Source organism: Morone saxatilis, unplaced genomic scaffold, assembly GCF_004916995.1.
Source record: "Morone saxatilis isolate NCDOM2014 unplaced genomic scaffold, NCSU_SB_2.0 Contig15, whole genome shotgun sequence".
Lineage (NCBI taxonomy): Eukaryota > Metazoa > Chordata > Actinopteri > Moronidae > Morone > Morone saxatilis.
In genome coordinates this window covers 8,709,097-8,727,585 of record NW_023339707.1, presented here as the reverse complement: position 1 = coordinate 8,727,585, position 18,489 = coordinate 8,709,097, and the positions used below count along the sequence as shown (strand labels likewise).

Here is an 18,489-nt window from a genome sequence, read left to right as displayed (position 1 = left end):
CTACCGTCACTGGTAGTTAGCTCTATATATATATATATCTATATATATATATAGATATATATATATAATATATATATATATATAGATATACTGTAATATTGAATCATTCAAATATTTCTGTGTTTAATATGAGACACAACATCTGGAATATAATAATAATATCACCTTTTTTGGGGGATTATTTTATCTAGCAAATATTCAATATCAGAGTTATTGTGGTTGTTGTTGTTGTTGTTGTTGTTGTTGTTGTCGTGGTTGCGTACAGTCTTTCTTTGCAGAGCGGTTCTTTGCTCTGTTCGACTCCGACGGCAGCAGCTCCATCAGTCTGGACGAGCTGCTGAAAGCTCTCGACCTCCTGATCCACGGCAACGAGACCGACAAACTCAAGTTCCTGTTCCAGGTCTACGACGTGGACGGTCAGAGGACACACACACACACACACACACACACACACACACACACACAGTATATACACAATGTCCTTCATTGTGTTTCTGTTGCTCCAGCATCTTGCTCCTTATAAACCAGAACTACCAGCTCCTCTGGATCCTCAGGCAGGTTGTCACACTGAGGTCAGCAGTTAAATACAAACACACACACACAGCGGAAGCTTCTTCTGAGTCCGGGCTCATGTGAAGAAATCTTATCTGTGAAATGTGAGAAGGTTGAAAGGATAAAGGTCGATGGTTTGAATCTCAAACTGTTGCATCCTGCACAGCTGCTGGCCCCTCAATACCTCCTCTCCTCTCGCAGGTCTGTCACACGCTGATGCTGGATCTCCAGTGGGAGTGGAATGGATAATGGCCACGGCACACTGTAATGTGAGTGCATTTCAGTCTCAGTACTCAGATAATCACTCTTTTAGGTCTGCCTGATGCTTCTTCTGTATTTCACTGTGGGCCTGTATAACCATGTGACAGTCGATCTGCCTACAGCCCCGTTTAAAAACTATTATTAGCAATGCATCCAGGATGTGGTTGTCTGCGTTGGACTGTAGTTTACCCGAAATGATTTCAGGTCATCACGTCACAGTATCTCCACTGCAGCTTTTCCCTGGAATGCATTAAACATATCAGACACATGATCTCTAACAGTGAGAGGTTCTGTAACTACACAGTCATTATGCAATGTGACTCAGATCCTCAAGTTTTTATCTTCAGGCTGAATATTCTTTGCTTTTTGTTGCCAAAAGCTCCTGTGTTACTAGTTTGCGGAGACTATTTTGTCTCCAAATAAAAATGTTGAATATGTTCTAATTAAATGACCGTGGCTTTTAATGGCGAGTGTGGTGCCTATTTGGTTATTCTCACCTCGACTTATCAGCTTTACTGTGATGGACACTGTCTGATGCTGATGTTGAATTGTGAAAGTGAATAAAAGTGATTTAAATTGGTTAGTCAGTTATTTATGATGTATGTGTTTATTTACGCTAATGAATTGTAATTGTGGTTTTTTTTTTTTTTATTTGTCCTCGAGCAGCGGTCACCATCCTCCTCTCCTCATGATGACGTCAACTTGGGACCTTCAGCAAACCCACAGTCAGTAACGTGTAGATCTCTTTGATGTTACAGACACAGGGATTCTTATGCTAAGACAGAGCTTATAGTGTATTTTCAGTGGCCTGGATCTGTGATTAAATTCAGTAAAAATCCTACAAACAGCTTTTTTAATGATTTATGTGCTAAATTCTGTATTCAGAATGCAGATTCTTGATGAGACAGACCAGTTTTAACATATTACTGCAGGCAGCTTTTGTGAGCTATTATAAATAAAGTGCTTCAGAGGTTGTTGCATAACTTTGTCTGCCAAACAGTACAATGCATTAATAGAGTCCTCTCTGTCTTGTTTCAGTGCCAGACCCACTGACTTTGACTTTTTGGCTGTCATTGGCAAGGGCACCTTTGGAAAGGTAACACTGAAACAATTACTTATTTATCTATCTCTTTATTGTTGAATATAATCTTGTGTTTTTCTTTCATCAGTTTCCTTATTGTAACTCATTCAGGTCACATATTCACCAGCAGGGACCACTCAGTGAAAGTAGTTTTAACTGGACTGGGCGACCTGGGGTGCTGTTAAAGAATAATAAATCTAATAGAGTAGAGGAATTAATGGTGGGTCGTATAGATTAACAGTCAGTGTCCGTGGATCCAGCTAGCTGTGGCAACTTTATCACACTGACCTTGTCAGACAGAAGAGAGAGAATAAGAAAGGAAGATAGTGAGCTGTTGCTGACATTGCAGAGCGGGTCAGAGAGAGTCTACCTGCTGACTGCTGTCTGATCAAAATGTGCTGCCTGCTTCATGAATCATTAACTTTACAGTCTGCTGAGGCCTCTTAAGGTTACCTCAACATCATCCAGTCAATGGAACAGCAAAATACTAGAAATAAAACAGCAGCAGAGGAGTGTTTCACATAAAGAATACACTAAACTCTTAATGATTACCTTCCTGTCTCTGCAGGTATTTCTACATAAAAGTAATAATAATGTTTTTATGGCCGCAGGCTGATGTCAGATCTTTTTTTTTTCTTTGTATCAACACACTTCTCAGATTCCTCAGTATCATCTGTTTCCACAGATCACATATCTATGTTGTGTTCTCAGAGGGGTTTGATGTAATGTCCTGACAGCGTTGTGTTAGAGATGCTGGCACAGATTGTGTTTACCAAACAGGCCGCTAACAAACAAACCTTCATGCAGGTGCTGCTCGCCAAGCTCAAAGCCGACAACAAATTCTACGCCGTCAAAGTGCTGCAGAAGAAAGTCATCCTGAAGAAAAAAGAGGTGGGCTCTGCTGTCCCACTGTTAAAGTTCTGGCTTATCCATTTTTAATGACAGCTGTTCCTTTCTATCTTCATCATTTTTCTTCCATCATCAACTCATCTGCACCAAATGCTTAAAACCTTCATCTTAAACATGATAAAAGAGAGTTTTGATTTTCAGAGACGCACTGCTTTTAACTCTACAATCTGGATCAAAATATAAACTTTTTATTTATTTCCCTGCAGCAAAATATTCTTAAAAATATGTATAAATAATATAAATAATGCTGCCTTTAAACATATAAGATAAGCTGTACTTTATTGACTTAAGATATATAAAATATGAACTGATGCACTACAAACCCTTCATATGATATGTGACGGAGTGAAAAAGAGATTCAGCAGACTTCATTTTTAGAGAGATCTTGATCAGGAAATCAAAATACATTGATGTAAATATTATGTATAACTACACAGCACTCTGCTGAAGTAGATGAAGGTGGAAAATATCTCCAAGCGAGCCAAGAGGAAAATGTGTGTGAGTATCTTTGAGTGTTATTAGTAAACAGTGTTTTGGCCCAGCAACACGATCTGAATCTTATCTAATCTACAGCTTGTTCTGTACAAAGGACAGATTTTACAGCTCCCAGAAAATAAACTGAGCCACTTCTGTGTTTGTCCGACAACACAATGAGACTATCTGATCAAACACGATTTGTCCGGCTTTCATTTGGAGTATTTGCCTCTGCTTAAGTGGAAGTGTTACGTGGTGCTTAGAAAAGAGTTTGTTTCATTGTGTTCTTCAACTTTCTGAAACTTCAGTGTAAACTTCTAGGAAAAGTCCAAGAAAAGGAGTATTGTGACCTTTCCCTCATTAATGTTTGCTGACTGAGTCACTGTGGGTGTAGCTGTCTATGGAGTTTGTTCCTCGCTCACTGGCTAATTATTACTTTAATTAAAGAGTCAGTTTTTCCCCTCAAACATTTGGTCTCATTTGGGAGGAAGAGGATCTAAAACACCATTTAAGCAATTATACACTCCTCTCATTTCCCTTTGACTCCTCTCTTCCTCTTAAACATCTTTTTTTTCATCATCACCTCCCTCTCACTACGCCTCTCTGGTTGTAGCTTCATCTTGTTAACTTCTTCTTGCGTGGGCTGTTGTTCAGCATCACTAAGTGTGCGTTCTTCTTATTTCATAAATATATATGTAGTATAGTTTTTTGTCCAGAAGCATGTGTGTACAGTAACTTCACTAAAAATAAACAATCATGTCTTATTTAGGGTCTTTTAGTAAAAACATCAGAAAGTACAAGACACCAAAAAAGGTGTTTCTGTGTTTGTGTGCAAGTTGTCTAGCCATCCAAACAGACCACAACCTACCTACGTTTCCAACTTATTTTTTACTTTACTTTCTTCAGCAAAAAAACATAATGGCGGAGAGAAACGTGCTATTGAAGAGTCTGAAACATCCGTTTCTGGTTCGGCTCCACTACTCCTTCCAGACCCCAGAGAAGCTCTACTTTGTCCTTGACTACGTGAATGGGGGAGAGGTATGTGTCTTAAAGTAAATAAGTGAATAAATAAACATAGAATACATGTTTTATGGCATAAAGTTAAAGATGATGTACTGGCTGCTTTGGTGGAAATTCCTTTCTGAACTCAGCTGAATCTCAGCATGGACAGCTTTATTGGCTTAATTAAAGGTGCATGGTTGTGTTAACCATGTTGATTTTCAGATAGTAGATGTTTCCTATAATAAAGGCCATTGTCAACATAACTGAGACTTTGTAGACTTTAAGATATGTGTGTCTCCTCTGCTGCAGCTGCACAGAGATCAATTAGTAACATCCTGGTAGACATAAAGCTTTATGTTTATGTCATTTATATCTTACAAAAACATCATTATCAGCAATACTATTGTCATCAGAAGTGTGCTACTAATGATCACACTCATGGTCTCACTTGTATATCTGTATAATTGTACATAACTGTGACTAATATTGGATAGAACCAGGCCAGCTTTTGTAGTAATTAACAGGGTTGTTAATGTTAACTAAGGCTATTAATGTCAAACAGTACACAGTGTCAATGAACGGGACAGTATATGCTCTTAATGTACATTTTGTTTCTTTGCTGTTCAGCTGGGACACAACAATGTCCTGATAAGTAATCCTTTATTTATGCATATCAAACCTGCAGCCCAGACCCTGGTTCAAAGTAGTTTTTTAAATTGATCTCTCTAAGAATCTCTCCCCTTACTTCCCTGGGTTTCATCCTCTTCCTGTCTCTTTATCCCTCAAGTCTCTGTCCTCTTCTAAAAACTCATTTCTCAAAACACTTATTTCTTCCATCCATCCACTCATCTTTCTCTCTCTGTCTGTCTCTCTGTAGTTGTTCTTTCACCTGCAAAGAGAGAGGTGTTTTTCAGAGCCCAGAGCGAGGTTCTACACAGCCGAGGTAGCGAGTGCTATCGGCTATCTTCACTCTCTCAACATTGTTTACAGGTCAGACCAACAGACTCAAACTCACACTTCTATTTGTTAAAACTCCCTCCTGAGTTGGCCGGAATCATTATATATTACACCGATACCGTAGATTATTGGGCTGTGTACTGCACAACACAAAACAGTAAATTCACTTCAGTTCAGTTTTAACCTTCTATCTTGATAATCTGCTCATTCCTGTCTTTTACAGAGACCTGAAGCCAGAGAATATTCTCTTAGACTCTCAGGTAAGTCCGATTCGACACATTTGTTGCAACTACTCAAAATGTTTTAGTCTTTATTGTAGTATTTGTAATTCTACTTGTATAACTGAAATACAAGTCCCTGCTTGTGTTTTGTATGGGCAGGGCCATGTGGTGTTGACCGATTTTGGGCTGTGCAAAGAAGGCGTAGAGCCAGAGGGAACCACCTCAACTTTCTGTGGTACTCCAGAAGTGAGTAAAACATAATAACAAATGATATGACTTATCATACAACATACTGTATATGATACATTATTAGGTTTTAGAGGGTTTTTTACTTCTAATTAACAGGTGAGAACTCAACAGTGACATCAATGTTACATTTTATTACTGAAGAAATGTTAACTAACCACGTTTTAGAAAGAGGATTTAACCATTTTTTCTCTAATTCCACCATTCTCAACATTTTCTCTCTTCTCTGTCTGTCTTTCTGTCTGCAGTACTTGGCACCAGAGGTTCTTCGTAAGGAAGCATATGACAGGACAGTGGACTGGTGGTGTCTGGGAGCAGTGCTCTATGAGATGATCTACAGCCTGGTATGTGTGCTTGTGTGTGGCTAATTTGTACATACCACTTTGGGAAGTGTCTTCATGTTAGACTACAATACAGTAAATTTCATGTGTAAGGTCAATGTCTGCACCTGAGGGTGGTGCTAAAGCAAATCGCATGTAGTGTCCAGAATAGAAAGAGTTCCTCCTCTAGGGATCATGAATGTGCTCAGAAACTTTTGGATGATGGCGATGCAAGAGAAAAATTCAGTCACTAAAATATTAAAGATCCCCTCCAGACACATATTAAGACATACAATACTCTGCTTGAACAGTCTAATATGTTTTTTCCAAAACTGTATAATTTCAACATTAAAAATTCAACATTAGAAATCTGTTAATATGCTAAATCTTGTTCATTTCTGTGTCCCTGGTGGACACAAGATGTCTCCTACTTCACTGTAAAGTCTATTCTCAGTGGATGTGCACTGNTACATCACATTGTACAAGTTGCATGCTGGATCCTTTTAGATTCAAACTCTGCACATATATAATTCTGCAAGAAGAAAAACATATTTTTGACTGAAGAGGGACTTTTGTTTATCCACTTGGGATCATGAATATTCACATCAAATTGTAATAGAGATTTGGCCCTCAGTAGGAATGTAAGGCGCGTAGCTCTGTGGATACAGTGTCGGCCTGTTGGTCAGTCAGTTATCCAATTTGCCCCAATTTTACCAATGTTCGGATGCTTGGATGCTCCTATGGTAGACAAAACCTGATAAAGTGCTCTCTAAGGTGCCCTTACAGTTGAGACAGTGTCCTCTAGGGCTAGGTCAGGGGACCAACAAGGGTCCTTGAGCAGGTTTTAAGGGTCCACAGCAAAAGGAGGAATATTTGAAACATTTGAAGTTGGAACAACAGGGGAACATAGAGTTGGCCGTGATCCTTGATTGAGAAACCCCTGCTCTAGCGTCCTCATCCTGACCCTGACTAAGCTATTTCACCATAAATGCAATGCTCCAACAGCCTTAGTCCACCACTGTTTTATATAATGGCATTGTGTGATTTTATACTAATGATGTCTATACCCATCTCTCCGGTTCAGCCTCCTTTCTACAGCCGTGACGTCGGTGAAATGTATGAGGGGATCCTCCAAAAGCCGCTGCCGCTCCCTCCTGGAAAGTCTGAGGCCGTCAGCGCTCTGCTGGTGGGTCTCCTGCAGAAGGACCAGCACAGACGCCTCGGGGCCATCGCTGACTTTGTGAGTGTGTTATGTTAGAAACAATGTTTTTCAAATGTTGCTGCACTATGAAACAGATGGTTCCCAGACAAGAAATAAGCCTAGTCTTAGACGAAGGATGTTTTTCAAAGGACTTCTCCATGAAATTTTGCTTTAGTCGAGCATTCGGCTTATTCCGTGTTGGGGAAACTATCCCCTAAAAACATATTTAAAGGGGTTTGGGACCTTTTCTGAGAACAGATCTGTACCCAGTCCCTCAGAGAATAAAAAAAAAAGAAAAAAGATTACCTTCATACTTCTTTCTCATTGTTTAAAACAGCATCATAATTGAACGTCTATTGGAGTGACAGTTTCTCCTCATAAGTGTGTCTGAATTCTTAATTGAAGGAACAGAAAATGTCAGTATAACTAAATACTTTACACATATACATATATAACTTTTATTTATTTTTTTACAGTTAGAAATAAAGAACCACATCTTTTTCTCTCCAATCAACTGGGACGACCTTTACCACAAGAGAATAACTCCTCCTTACAACCCCAATGTGGTGAGTTGTTTCAGGCTGTGAGCTCTAACTGCTTTTGTCTTTTTAGGTCTTTTAAGTCAGTTCCTGCACTCTCTGTTTACCTTCTCAAATGTCTCCTCTACAGTCTTTTACCTTCAACACAATTTCCAGCGGCATCAGCCAACAAAACCCCTTCCTATATTATTTTCTAAATCTTAATCACTTTACATATTTTCTTAAATCCCTTTATCCTCTTTTAAAATTGGTATGATAAATGAATGAGAACAGTTCACCATTCCAACCTCTTTATGAGGCTTCTTATTGTTCACTCATGTTTTTTGATTCTTCTTCAGGTTTTTTAAGACCTCAAATCATCCCTCCCCTCTTATGATGTTTGTCATAAAGGTGCAATAAAAATAAAATGTTCATGTATACGCTATCACTTCCACTTCCTTTCAGAGAGGCCCAGCTGACACTCAGCATATTGATCCAGAGTTCACCAGGGAAATGGTTCCTAACTCGGTGAGTCGGACCCCGGAGCTCAACGCCAGCACCAGCTCCAACAACGCCTTCAATGGGTTCTCTTTTGTCGCCAATGAGGACAGTTTTCTGTGAGGCAGGAGTTAACTATTCAGATGTCTGAACAGGGTGAGTGAGTGATCACACCTCTTTTGAGTTAAGAGCTCATAAACATGAGAGCTCCTCATGTACCATTGCAGAAATCTATGTGTTTCAGTACAGCAGGGATTTCCAAATTGTTCCACTTGAGGGTGTGGCAGGAAGGGAGCATGCCTGCAATGGAGACAGTTAAGGTTAAAATATGTAAAAATTTTGCCTGGACGTCCCAGGTCTGTTCTCGGAGAGATAGCGAGGAACGACATGAACGTGTTACCAAATGTACAGAGTTCACAAGAAATAGGAGCATCTTTAAGGTGCAGTGAAAATTATCTTTATTCCATTTATATGCAATGGAGTAAAGAGCATGTGAGGGTGGATTTATTCAAAATATGTGTTTTATATTTCCTTTATGCAAAGACATCATACTGTTTAAAAATAAAAAATAAATACAATATTGTCTTCCTGTGTACATCTAAACATAGGGCTCTATTTTCCTGAAAAAGTGTGTAAACACAAGCGTAATCTCCAGGTGCAAACACAAATTTTTGCAATTCTGGTGACCACAGGAGCAACAGGATGCAGTTTGTTGCAATGTGGAAAACAGGCTGAATACATTTTTAGTTGCAGAAATGCAGAATCATCTAATGAAATCCTTTTATTCCTTTTAAGAGCAGCAGCAGGTGGAACAAAGAGAGAGGCTGAGGTCCAAAGTAAACCAAATACAAAACATATTAATATACATCAATCTAAATATGTCAATGGCAGAATGAACAGAAGACTGATGTTTATCGGTGAAGCAGCTGCTCAAATATGGGTTCCACAAACTACAGTCTGAAGGTTGAGATGAAGCCATGCTTCACTGGTTCCACTCTGACGTCGCAGAGAGAACTCAGACTACTGTTGCTGATGATACTCAGTCAAGCCATCTCCATCTGCCACAGGGGTCTATCCTTGGTCTTTTTGCTGTTTATACACATATACTTTATACATAATTAACTCTTAACTCTTAATTCTTCCTAATCAATACTGCAGTTTCTGCCAGCTTAAACCACAAAAATCACCCTGCATCTGCAGAGGTGGTCTGAGCAGGTTTTAATGCAAAAGCAATGTTGTGCCAAAATGAAAACCAAAATTGTACTAATGCCTCTGCTGCAGCCATCTCAGTGTGAACATGTTCATTTGGTGCCAGGACATTACCAAACCAGACTTAAAAAATTAGACTTGCACCTGAGGAAAATTCCCCCGACACTTGCTTTAAGCATGCAGGAAGATAGAGCCCTCAGTTTTCTCTGTCTCACTGATCTTATTTTAATACAAAATAGATCTGAATTCACACAAACATAATAACCTCTGGGTTGAGCAGTGCTTTGAAACAGGGGTTGACGTCAAGAAAACCCAATGAAAAAGTTCACTTTTAGAAAAGTAGTCTCAACAATGCCGTGTTTGCATTTTTATTTTCTTGCCTTTTTCATTGGCTTTATTGGATAGTGACAGCTGAAGGGTAGACAGGAAAGATGGGTAGAGAGAGAGGGGATGACATGCAGCAAAGGGCCGCAGGATTCAAACCTGGGCCGCTGCAGCAACTCCGTATATGGATCGCCAGCTCTACCGACTGAGCTAACCGGGTGCCCATATGGCCCCAGTACACAATTAACATTAGGCCTATACGCTTTTGTCGCATCGATATGATATGCTAAAGAAAAACTGAGATGACTGGCAGCCTCTACTGGCTTTACACTGTTTTTACACTCTTCACAATTTACAGGGAAACTGCAGCACTTCTGGCACAGATGCAGATGGATTCCTGTGCAGCATCAGTCTCGTAAACTTCACTGCGTAATTGTCATTATAAAGTACATTAAGTTCACTTTACTTACTACTTACTTGCTAAGTTTAAGTTTAAGCAGTGACAAAAGTGATAAAAGAGAATCACATCAAATCTAATGTCTTTTTCTTCAATAAAGACAAACAAAAAAAAACAAAGATGAAAAAGATAAAAAATAATAGTAACAGTAATATATAACATGGCTCACAACTCTGGTCTCATTTGTTTATGGTAATTATGCCAAAGTGTCTAAATGCATTTGTAGATGATGCACTGCTGTTAAAAGATGCTCCATGAAGCTGTTTGTTCTGTGGACTGTGGTTTTGTTTTCTGTGTTGTTAACTGGAAACGTGCTCCAAATGTTTGTCTGAAGATTATTTTAGCCTGTAAATAGCTGACAATGATATTGATTAGTTTTGTTTTATGATACATGCTAAAAAAGTGAATGTTATATTGGAAATACTGTGTGTAACGACTGTAAATATACAGTTGCAGCTTTGCAATAAGAGTACGTACTGTAATGTGATCAATGTAAACCATGAAGTGCCTCTCTGCCTTGGAAATGAAGTTGATGATCTATGGTGCTTGAGGTTGGCAGTGATGAGTGATATACTTGTACATCTGATGTCCCTGCATTTTATTTTCATTTTTTCATTTATATATAATACTTGTCTTGTTGTACATTCGATATTAAAGAAACTTCTCTTCCAGTTCCTGAACATAGTATGTTCCGATTTTCCTCCTTAAAAAACGTCTGTTGCTTTTGTTCAAAGTTTTAAATTCACAGGATACTGTATCAAATGCTTTTACATTACACCAAATACACTAACAGGGAAATTCTTCTACCTCTAAATCATTAATAGGTAATTCCTCTGGCAAGCTCTGACCCTCCTCGTTCACCATTTGCTTTCTGAAACTGTAACCCTGCGTGTCGAGCTGTTATTCCCTGACTGATCCTGTAAACAGAGAGGTTGATGTTAAAGACTGTCAGGTCACGCTGCCAGCAGCAGCATCATAGTGGGCTGATACCAACCGAAGCAAAACATTCTAGCCTGTGTGTGTGTACGTACATAGAAACTGTGTTAATAAATCAAACAGCTGTCAAAACATTTATATGTTCTCTTGAATGAGCCATTAAACATGTGTGCATAACAGAAACATAATGTAATGTTTGTAATTATGTTATCAGTGAGCAGCTTGTAAATGTTGGATGTTATAAAAAGTCAAACATCTGAATGATGACGTACAGGATGGCTGCTATAGACTATTAATCTACACGGTAGGTTTAGAGGAGTGTATTAAGCCATAAGTGGATTTGTTTTTATCAAAATCAGACATCTCAATGGAGGTGAAGATATAGTTTTAGTAAATTGATCTTGGGATGAAACTTGTCTTCAACAACTGTTAGTCAAGCGTACTATGTGAATTTCATTACTAAGGCCTACAGTCCTCCACTGAAGGACCATGACAAATCTGAAACTAGTACAACATTGCATTGTTCAGTAACAACATATCTCCCTCTTGCCGAGTAATTTTAGTTTAGAATTGAGTCCGTAAATGTTAGTTTTCTTATAAAAATTAAAATAATCTGCCAGTGTAGTGGAAACAAAAAACATATTCCCTATTTAAATAAGGTTTTATGACTTGGTTACAGACAGATATGTCTTTATAAGATTGGGGTTTTGCAGATTAAACAGTATAAAGTAGTTAGTTCCACCTTGACCAACAACAACAAGTGCTGCTCAAACATTATTGCATCAGTGATAATTCTATAATATATGTAACAAAAGAATACAAAAGATCTGAATACTTACTTATTGAAACCACTTCCTACCTTTTTTTCACTTCCAAATAAGATTTTGGATGATTCTGTACTTGATTAAATCCTGTCTGATCGCTGCCCAGTGGACATTACTGCAGCTTTTCTTAGCAACAACACGGCCAATCACATCCCCCTTAATGTATGGGTCGTTCTGATAGTTTGGTATACAGTGTGTTAGTGTGTGTGTTACCAAATGTGTCGACTGTATTCATCCGTGTTTGCTGCTAACAAAGCACAGTGGGATTACTGAACCCAAAATAAACAAATACACACCCAACAGGTAACCGTGTTGTTACTTTTGTGTACAAGAGAGCAGCAGTTTGACACTTTGATGACTGTGTGTGAGAGTTGCATCCTCTTTTGGCACGGTGATAGTACTACGACTGTGTGCATGCGTTACACGTACTGTACATCAGTGAACATGTTTTGTGTTTTTGTTTTATATGGAATCACTACTGCATCATTTTTGTACCTTAATTGAAAAGCACACACCTCTCTGTTTTGGTAAACTGTGTCTGGGCACTACAATATTAGTACAATATTAACTTCTGAGAGATTTGAATAAAGTTACCGATCAGACGAAGCAGGAGGGTGATTATTGTGCAGCTTGAGGGAGGCAACGTACTACTAGACTATGGAGGATGAACACACTATTGCTCAAAGTCCTTTAGGCACCAAACTTGTTCATTACACCAACACACTGACCTTTCACACTTCAGCTCTGAACATATCATGTTATTAATATCTTTCATTAGTCTTACAGCTCAAACACTTCAAAGTCACAAGAAATAATCTATCACACATCAATTTGAACCATGACATATCATAGTTACATTATATCTGAGTGTGGATAAAAGGTGAATATAATGTTATCCACAGGAACGCTACAGCCTATGCCCTCAAATGATATCACTAATGTGGATCAACAATATTTTTGCATTCAAAAATGTAATTTATGGACATTGAATTGGATTAAGTGATATTGTACAGGTGATTTATTACTTTCCTTACCAGTGTCTGAAGCAAATAAGAGAAGAGTAGAGTACATTTAGTGGCAGTGGTGGGCTAAAGGTGAGGGAAGTAGGCTTGAATGGTGAAAATGAAAGAGCCCTCACCACTGAGGTGACCTAGAGCAAGACCCTTAACCCCCAGCTGTGGTTATACTGGGCAGAGTGAATGTGTGTACAGACATTAAAACAGCAATCACCCATATCACATGGAATAATGTTAATCAGGATCAATAACCACTATAAAAATGAACAATTTGTGAGAGAGAACTTTTTGCGGGAGAACAGACAAAATCACCACAGGTTTATAATTATATTTTTCTCCACTAAGTTGTATGTGTTTAGGGTTGTGTGATAAAATTCAGATTATAACTTTATATAGCAGCATAACAAATTGGTTCTCAAGAAAATATGTAATAAATCAATCACAACAACAAAGCAAGGCCATGATCAGAAAAGAGGCAGATACAAGTTTATCTTTGCACACACTCACTTTCATAAACACATCACTGCCAGCGGTGGTCACCTTAACCAGCAGACTCATTTTAATTGTACAAAGTGATCAAAGGATCAATTACTGATCCTAACACCACACCTGTTCACCTGGGGGAAGACAACAGCTCACCATCTGCATTACTGCACAACTGCCCCACTTAGTGGGCAAAACGAGGAACACACACACGATCAGAGTGATGGACTCATTGATAGAATTTAATGTATGAAAATGCTCAAGTCAAGGCTGCTTCATAGATACAAACAAACAGAACTGTGTGTAAGTTAACCACAGTCACACAACCATTATATGGCCAACAGAGTTTTAGTAGTTTTGGATAAAGATCGCAGCTTTAATGTGACAGTAAGATTCAAACGCTGTGTCAACAATAAACATTCAAAATATGTTATTTTCTCTGACATGGAAAGGGCCGTTAACGCGCTGGAAAGAAGGCGGTTTAAGTAACTGTACGAGGTAAGTGTGAAGGACCAACAGTTGCTTAGCAACACTGCTGAAGAGAACAGGGAGCACGTTGAAACGGTTGGAACAGGCAAAGTGAACGAGACTGTACAACTTACCATCTGTGACCTCATAAAGACACACACACATCAATGAACCACACAAACACACACCACATAACACAACACCACCACACACACACCACACATAACACACACACACACACTGCCGGGAAAAATTAACGTTATGAATTGTGACACCAAACATAGCCACTCACTCAGGACCTAACGTTACATGTGCCAAAATAACACCGTCCTTTAAGGAACATATTGCCGGAGACAAACCAGAATCAATGTGAAATAAATAAAATAATGCTTACATTGATCAGATTAAAACTGCCATGACTTTGTTGTTATTTTCGACACAATGTTGTGATAATAATTTGTGAGTATTACCATTTATGAGAATGTGGTAAAATATCGATATAAAATTAGACTTTATATGAAAGTACCAACAATAACCTATCATAGGTTAATGTTTGTATTTTATGGTATTAATTTAACACAAGTTAGGTAACGTTAGTACTCTCCGTAATTATATTGGTGATTAGCCTATAGCATATAGCCTAGCATAAATAACTGACCCACCAGTGATGTGAAGAAGTTAATTTAACGTTAGTTTTAATGTTTAATGCTGAACTAATGTCTTTACACGAGAGTTAGAGCAAAGTTTAAGGATGTTTGATCGAGACTGTTTATGTTTTTAAACAGATATGTTCATGTTAATGTCGGAGGGGAGCCTGTTGAAGGCAGAGTAACCAGCCAACGTCTGCTCAACGGCAGCCGTTAGCCGTTAGCGACGGTTGAAACCGTCACTCACATGGATCGTTTCCGGGGAGTGTGTGCAGCTCTGTGGCCGTGGTGCTCTTGAACAGACCACTGGTTTTCAGTCCCGGGTAAATGTCTGCTGATACAGCGCCACAAGTTCCTTAACTGGTTCTGTTAGTTCAATAATCAACACACATTTAATTCAGCGTAGGTCATTGGAGCTTTTGTGTATTCCTGAAAAGTCCGTTTGTTTTAGTAGCTGTTAACTGTTGCAGCTAACGTTAGCGGTTGATAGCTCCGGTCTGCATCTGGAGCAGAGCAGAGACACAGGAGGGATGTCGCGCGGGTAAGTGTGGGAAACACTCACGTCTGTGGATGTTATCATTGACTTAATGCTATTTGTAAAATGTGTGTTTTTGTGCTATGATCAGGGCGGACAGGTCTCACAGCGGCAGTAATTTAAATGTAACCGTCGTTACAGTTGTAAATCGAGTGTGGTTGTGTTCTGTGGTGTGTGCACGAGAGTGTGAGTGCGTTCCCTCGCCCTCATGTCCGTTTAAAGCCGTTGTGTTCCGTTGTGTCCGGCAGTGAGCTGGAGGAGCTGGACCCGGCTGTCTTCCAGGAGCAGCTGCACAATCTTCAGGTTAGGTAGGCATTTTATCTTCTCCCTACTGTCTTTTATGTTACAGTCACTAATATAGAAATCTCAGAAACACCTTATTTCGCCTACAAACACGGTGTTAAGTGGGCAGGGTTTGTGTTAATCCGCCGCTAGAGGCGTTGTACTTTCTGAACTATCAACGTTTCCTTCGAGAGTTCATCGGACCTGCTAGCCAAGTTTGCTTGCTTGAACTCACAGCCGAGTTAGAATGTAAGTTCATTAGTTTGTCGCTCATTTTTGACTAATTAAGCACAATAATTTAGTTTTAAGAATTACCAAGTGCACTGTTGAGATATATACCTGAACTTTTATATTTTTGTCGCGGTATTTCGTTTGGTTAGCAGCAACTGATGTTAGCTAACGTTAGTAAGCTATCTCAGCGGGCAGTTGAGGCAGGTCCACCAACATATATGTATTATATATAATTATATTATAATAAATGTGATTTAATATAATGTAATTCAATATAATTAATTTATATAATTTAATAATATATAATTAATATTATATAATGTAATGTTCATATAATGTAACATTTATATATTAATATATGTATAATCATAATTATAAATGGTATTATAATAATGTGATCATTCAATATTGTATATATTATAATATTAATATTATATTAATGATATTATGTTATAGTTATTTGGATTATGTATATTGGATATATGTATTGTATTTATATATTAATATTAATTTAATTTATTATATAATGTAAGAATCATTATATTATTATGTATTAATATATGTTTTGATATACTGTGGTTTTGTACTTAATGTAATTATGTTGTTTATGTTATATTGTATATTTGATTTTATATACTTTTTATATATATGTATTTTATAATTTTTTATTTTATGTTAGTTATTTATTATGAATTTTTATATGTCTTTATATTTATATAATGTTTTATGTACTTTATTATGTATAATTATTTATTTTTATATTATGATTTAAGTATATTAATGTGTATAGGTTGGGGGGGTGAAGAGATATTTACAGAGAGATCTTATGACAATGTAGTATTTCTGGTTCTTTATTTAGTAATGTTATTTAGTTTTATGTATTAGTGTGTAGTTCAGATGTTTTACTGGTAGTAGAGTGAATGTTTTTAATGCATTATGAAGCTTTATTTATTATTAACGTTACATAGTTAATTATTCTCTGGTATTAATAGCTGATCAATTAATTTACTGAGTAGTTTATGGGGAGCTGTAGTGGATGTTTATTTTTCTCTTTTAGGATCTTTTGTATTTGTTTAGTTCTGAATCTGTCGTAGTTTCATTTTTTTATGATGTGTGTTTTTGGGTTTGTGAGGGCAACAGACAGTCTTGCGACTTTAGATGATACTTTTTCTGGTCACTATACTGGCGTGGATGGGCTTTTATTGGGTCCTAGTTTTGATTATGTTGTAGAGGTTATCTCCTTGTAATAATTGTGTACACAGATCCGAGGCCCTATGCCAAACCCTATTAACGGGACATACAATCAGGTCTTGTGTATATGTTCTCATTCGAGAAGAGTATAGTGATACATGTGTTTTTTTGCTCTACTTGCAGTTGAAACTGCAAACACTATGGTTATAGGTGAGAGTTTGTTTATTTAATATCACTAATATTATGGTGAAAGCAATCATTCATGTTAGGCATTTGTATTTGGTTGTCGTTTATGTCTGTGTCGAATAGTGTTATTATTAGGCTGCCGCAGTTGGTTCACACAAGTGACTGCTTATATTGCTCGCTTCCACTGCTTCTACAATCACAGTTATTACTGAATCTGAACAATCTTCAGTGTGGGAGCAATCAACGTGGTAAAGAAAGCATCAAGTGACTTTGCTGTTATAGCAAGGGAAACAATGCGGGTCAACGTACTGGGTCTAGTGCCAAGCTAGGCAGATAGCGAGCGCTTAGTCTTAAGCGAATCTGATGTATCGTAGTTGGGGTCATACTATTTTGTTTTCTTTTATTGTAATTTCTGCACGCGCTTAGAATATCTCAAGATGTTCATGCTGTGAGCATCAGTATTTAGATTTAGAGGTTATGAGGGTTAGAGACCCAAGCCAGAGCACTATCGATTAAGAACTGTGTTAGGGTATGGACCAGTGCTGACAGTCGCGTTCTTTAATCAGTTCGTTTTCATTCTAGAATTATGCTGATTTTAATATGGATATTTTCCATATCATTCAGCACGGCTCATAATATGATAATTTACTATTAAAAAAGATGGATAGACCCAGAGATTATGTCATTTATGATTATACATATTTTTTTTCAAAATCTATATTTGAAGAGCTTCGGTTATATGTTGCGATAATAGTATACGGATTTCTAAATGTTACATGGTTAGTCGTATATACCTTTTCCAGACTATTTCATATCTAGGTCTGCTTAGCTTTCGTAGAGCACAACTCAAATCAAAGATAAAATTCTGTAAAGAGCAATAAGCAAAACATTTAAGGAACTGTCTTTTGAGGATTCTTGGATTAGGGGATAGGACTTGTGCTTTGAGGGAAAGATCGACTCAGATAGTAGAGGTGTCTTGCTTGTAGGTTGGTTATGCAAGTGACGATCATATGTGACTTATGGGTGATGTAATATTGGTGGAAGATTAGTCAAATAGCTGATGAGGGTTTCTTCATACCAACTAATTTTTCCATTTTCTGGCGTCTTTATAATACTTCGAAGGTTGTTTTTTATGTTCTATTATAGTATTTAATAGTTGATTGACCTCCTTGGAGTTATTTTATGTATAGATTACATTCTCTAGTCTAGACTTTTTGGAGAGTAATGGTGTGTTTGATAAGGATGATAGAGTAAGATGGGTTGTATAATTTCGAATCTGATTAGTTTGGGTTTATTCTAGGTGTTAGAATAAGTTGCGACACGATAAGAAATTTTGGTATTATGATATAAACCTTGTATTGATGAATTCTGATGTCGGCATGTGTTGATTTTGTTATTCCTTGTAACTGAGAAGATAACAATGAGGCATCATTAATGTTGAGTATATGGAAACTGCATAA

At 37.7% G+C, this 18,489-nt stretch overlaps 2 protein-coding genes across 3 annotated transcripts in view; both read left to right on the top strand.

The window, feature by feature from the left end:
- Positions 1-11,300, top strand: part of sgk2a (serum/glucocorticoid regulated kinase 2a) — a 14,935-nt gene extending 3,635 nt beyond the window's left edge. The window contains exons 2-13 of the mRNA XM_035656160.1: positions 754-821; positions 1,480-1,538; positions 1,852-1,909; positions 2,702-2,785; positions 4,184-4,315; positions 5,157-5,269; positions 5,460-5,496; positions 5,617-5,703; positions 5,952-6,047; positions 7,108-7,263; positions 7,701-7,790; positions 8,208-11,300. Coding sequence (XP_035512053.1) covers positions 801-821; positions 1,480-1,538; positions 1,852-1,909; positions 2,702-2,785; positions 4,184-4,315; positions 5,157-5,269; positions 5,460-5,496; positions 5,617-5,703; positions 5,952-6,047; positions 7,108-7,263; positions 7,701-7,790; positions 8,208-8,363 — 1,089 coding nt within the window. The 5' untranslated portion in view covers positions 754-800 and the 3' untranslated portion in view covers positions 8,364-11,300. The remainder of the gene's footprint in view (positions 1-753; positions 822-1,479; positions 1,539-1,851; positions 1,910-2,701; positions 2,786-4,183; positions 4,316-5,156; positions 5,270-5,459; positions 5,497-5,616; positions 5,704-5,951; positions 6,048-7,107; positions 7,264-7,700; positions 7,791-8,207) is intronic.
- Positions 11,301-14,839: 3,539 nt separating this feature from the next.
- The window catches only part of mybl2a (v-myb avian myeloblastosis viral oncogene homolog-like 2a), a 12,214-nt gene continuing 8,564 nt past the window's right edge, over positions 14,840-18,489 (top strand). For both annotated transcript variants that reach the window (XM_035657527.1, XM_035657526.1), the window contains exons 1-2: positions 14,840-15,145; positions 15,388-15,447. In XM_035657527.1, coding sequence (XP_035513420.1) covers positions 15,135-15,145; positions 15,388-15,447 — 71 coding nt within the window. In that variant the 5' untranslated portion in view covers positions 14,840-15,134. The remainder of the gene's footprint in view (positions 15,146-15,387; positions 15,448-18,489) is intronic.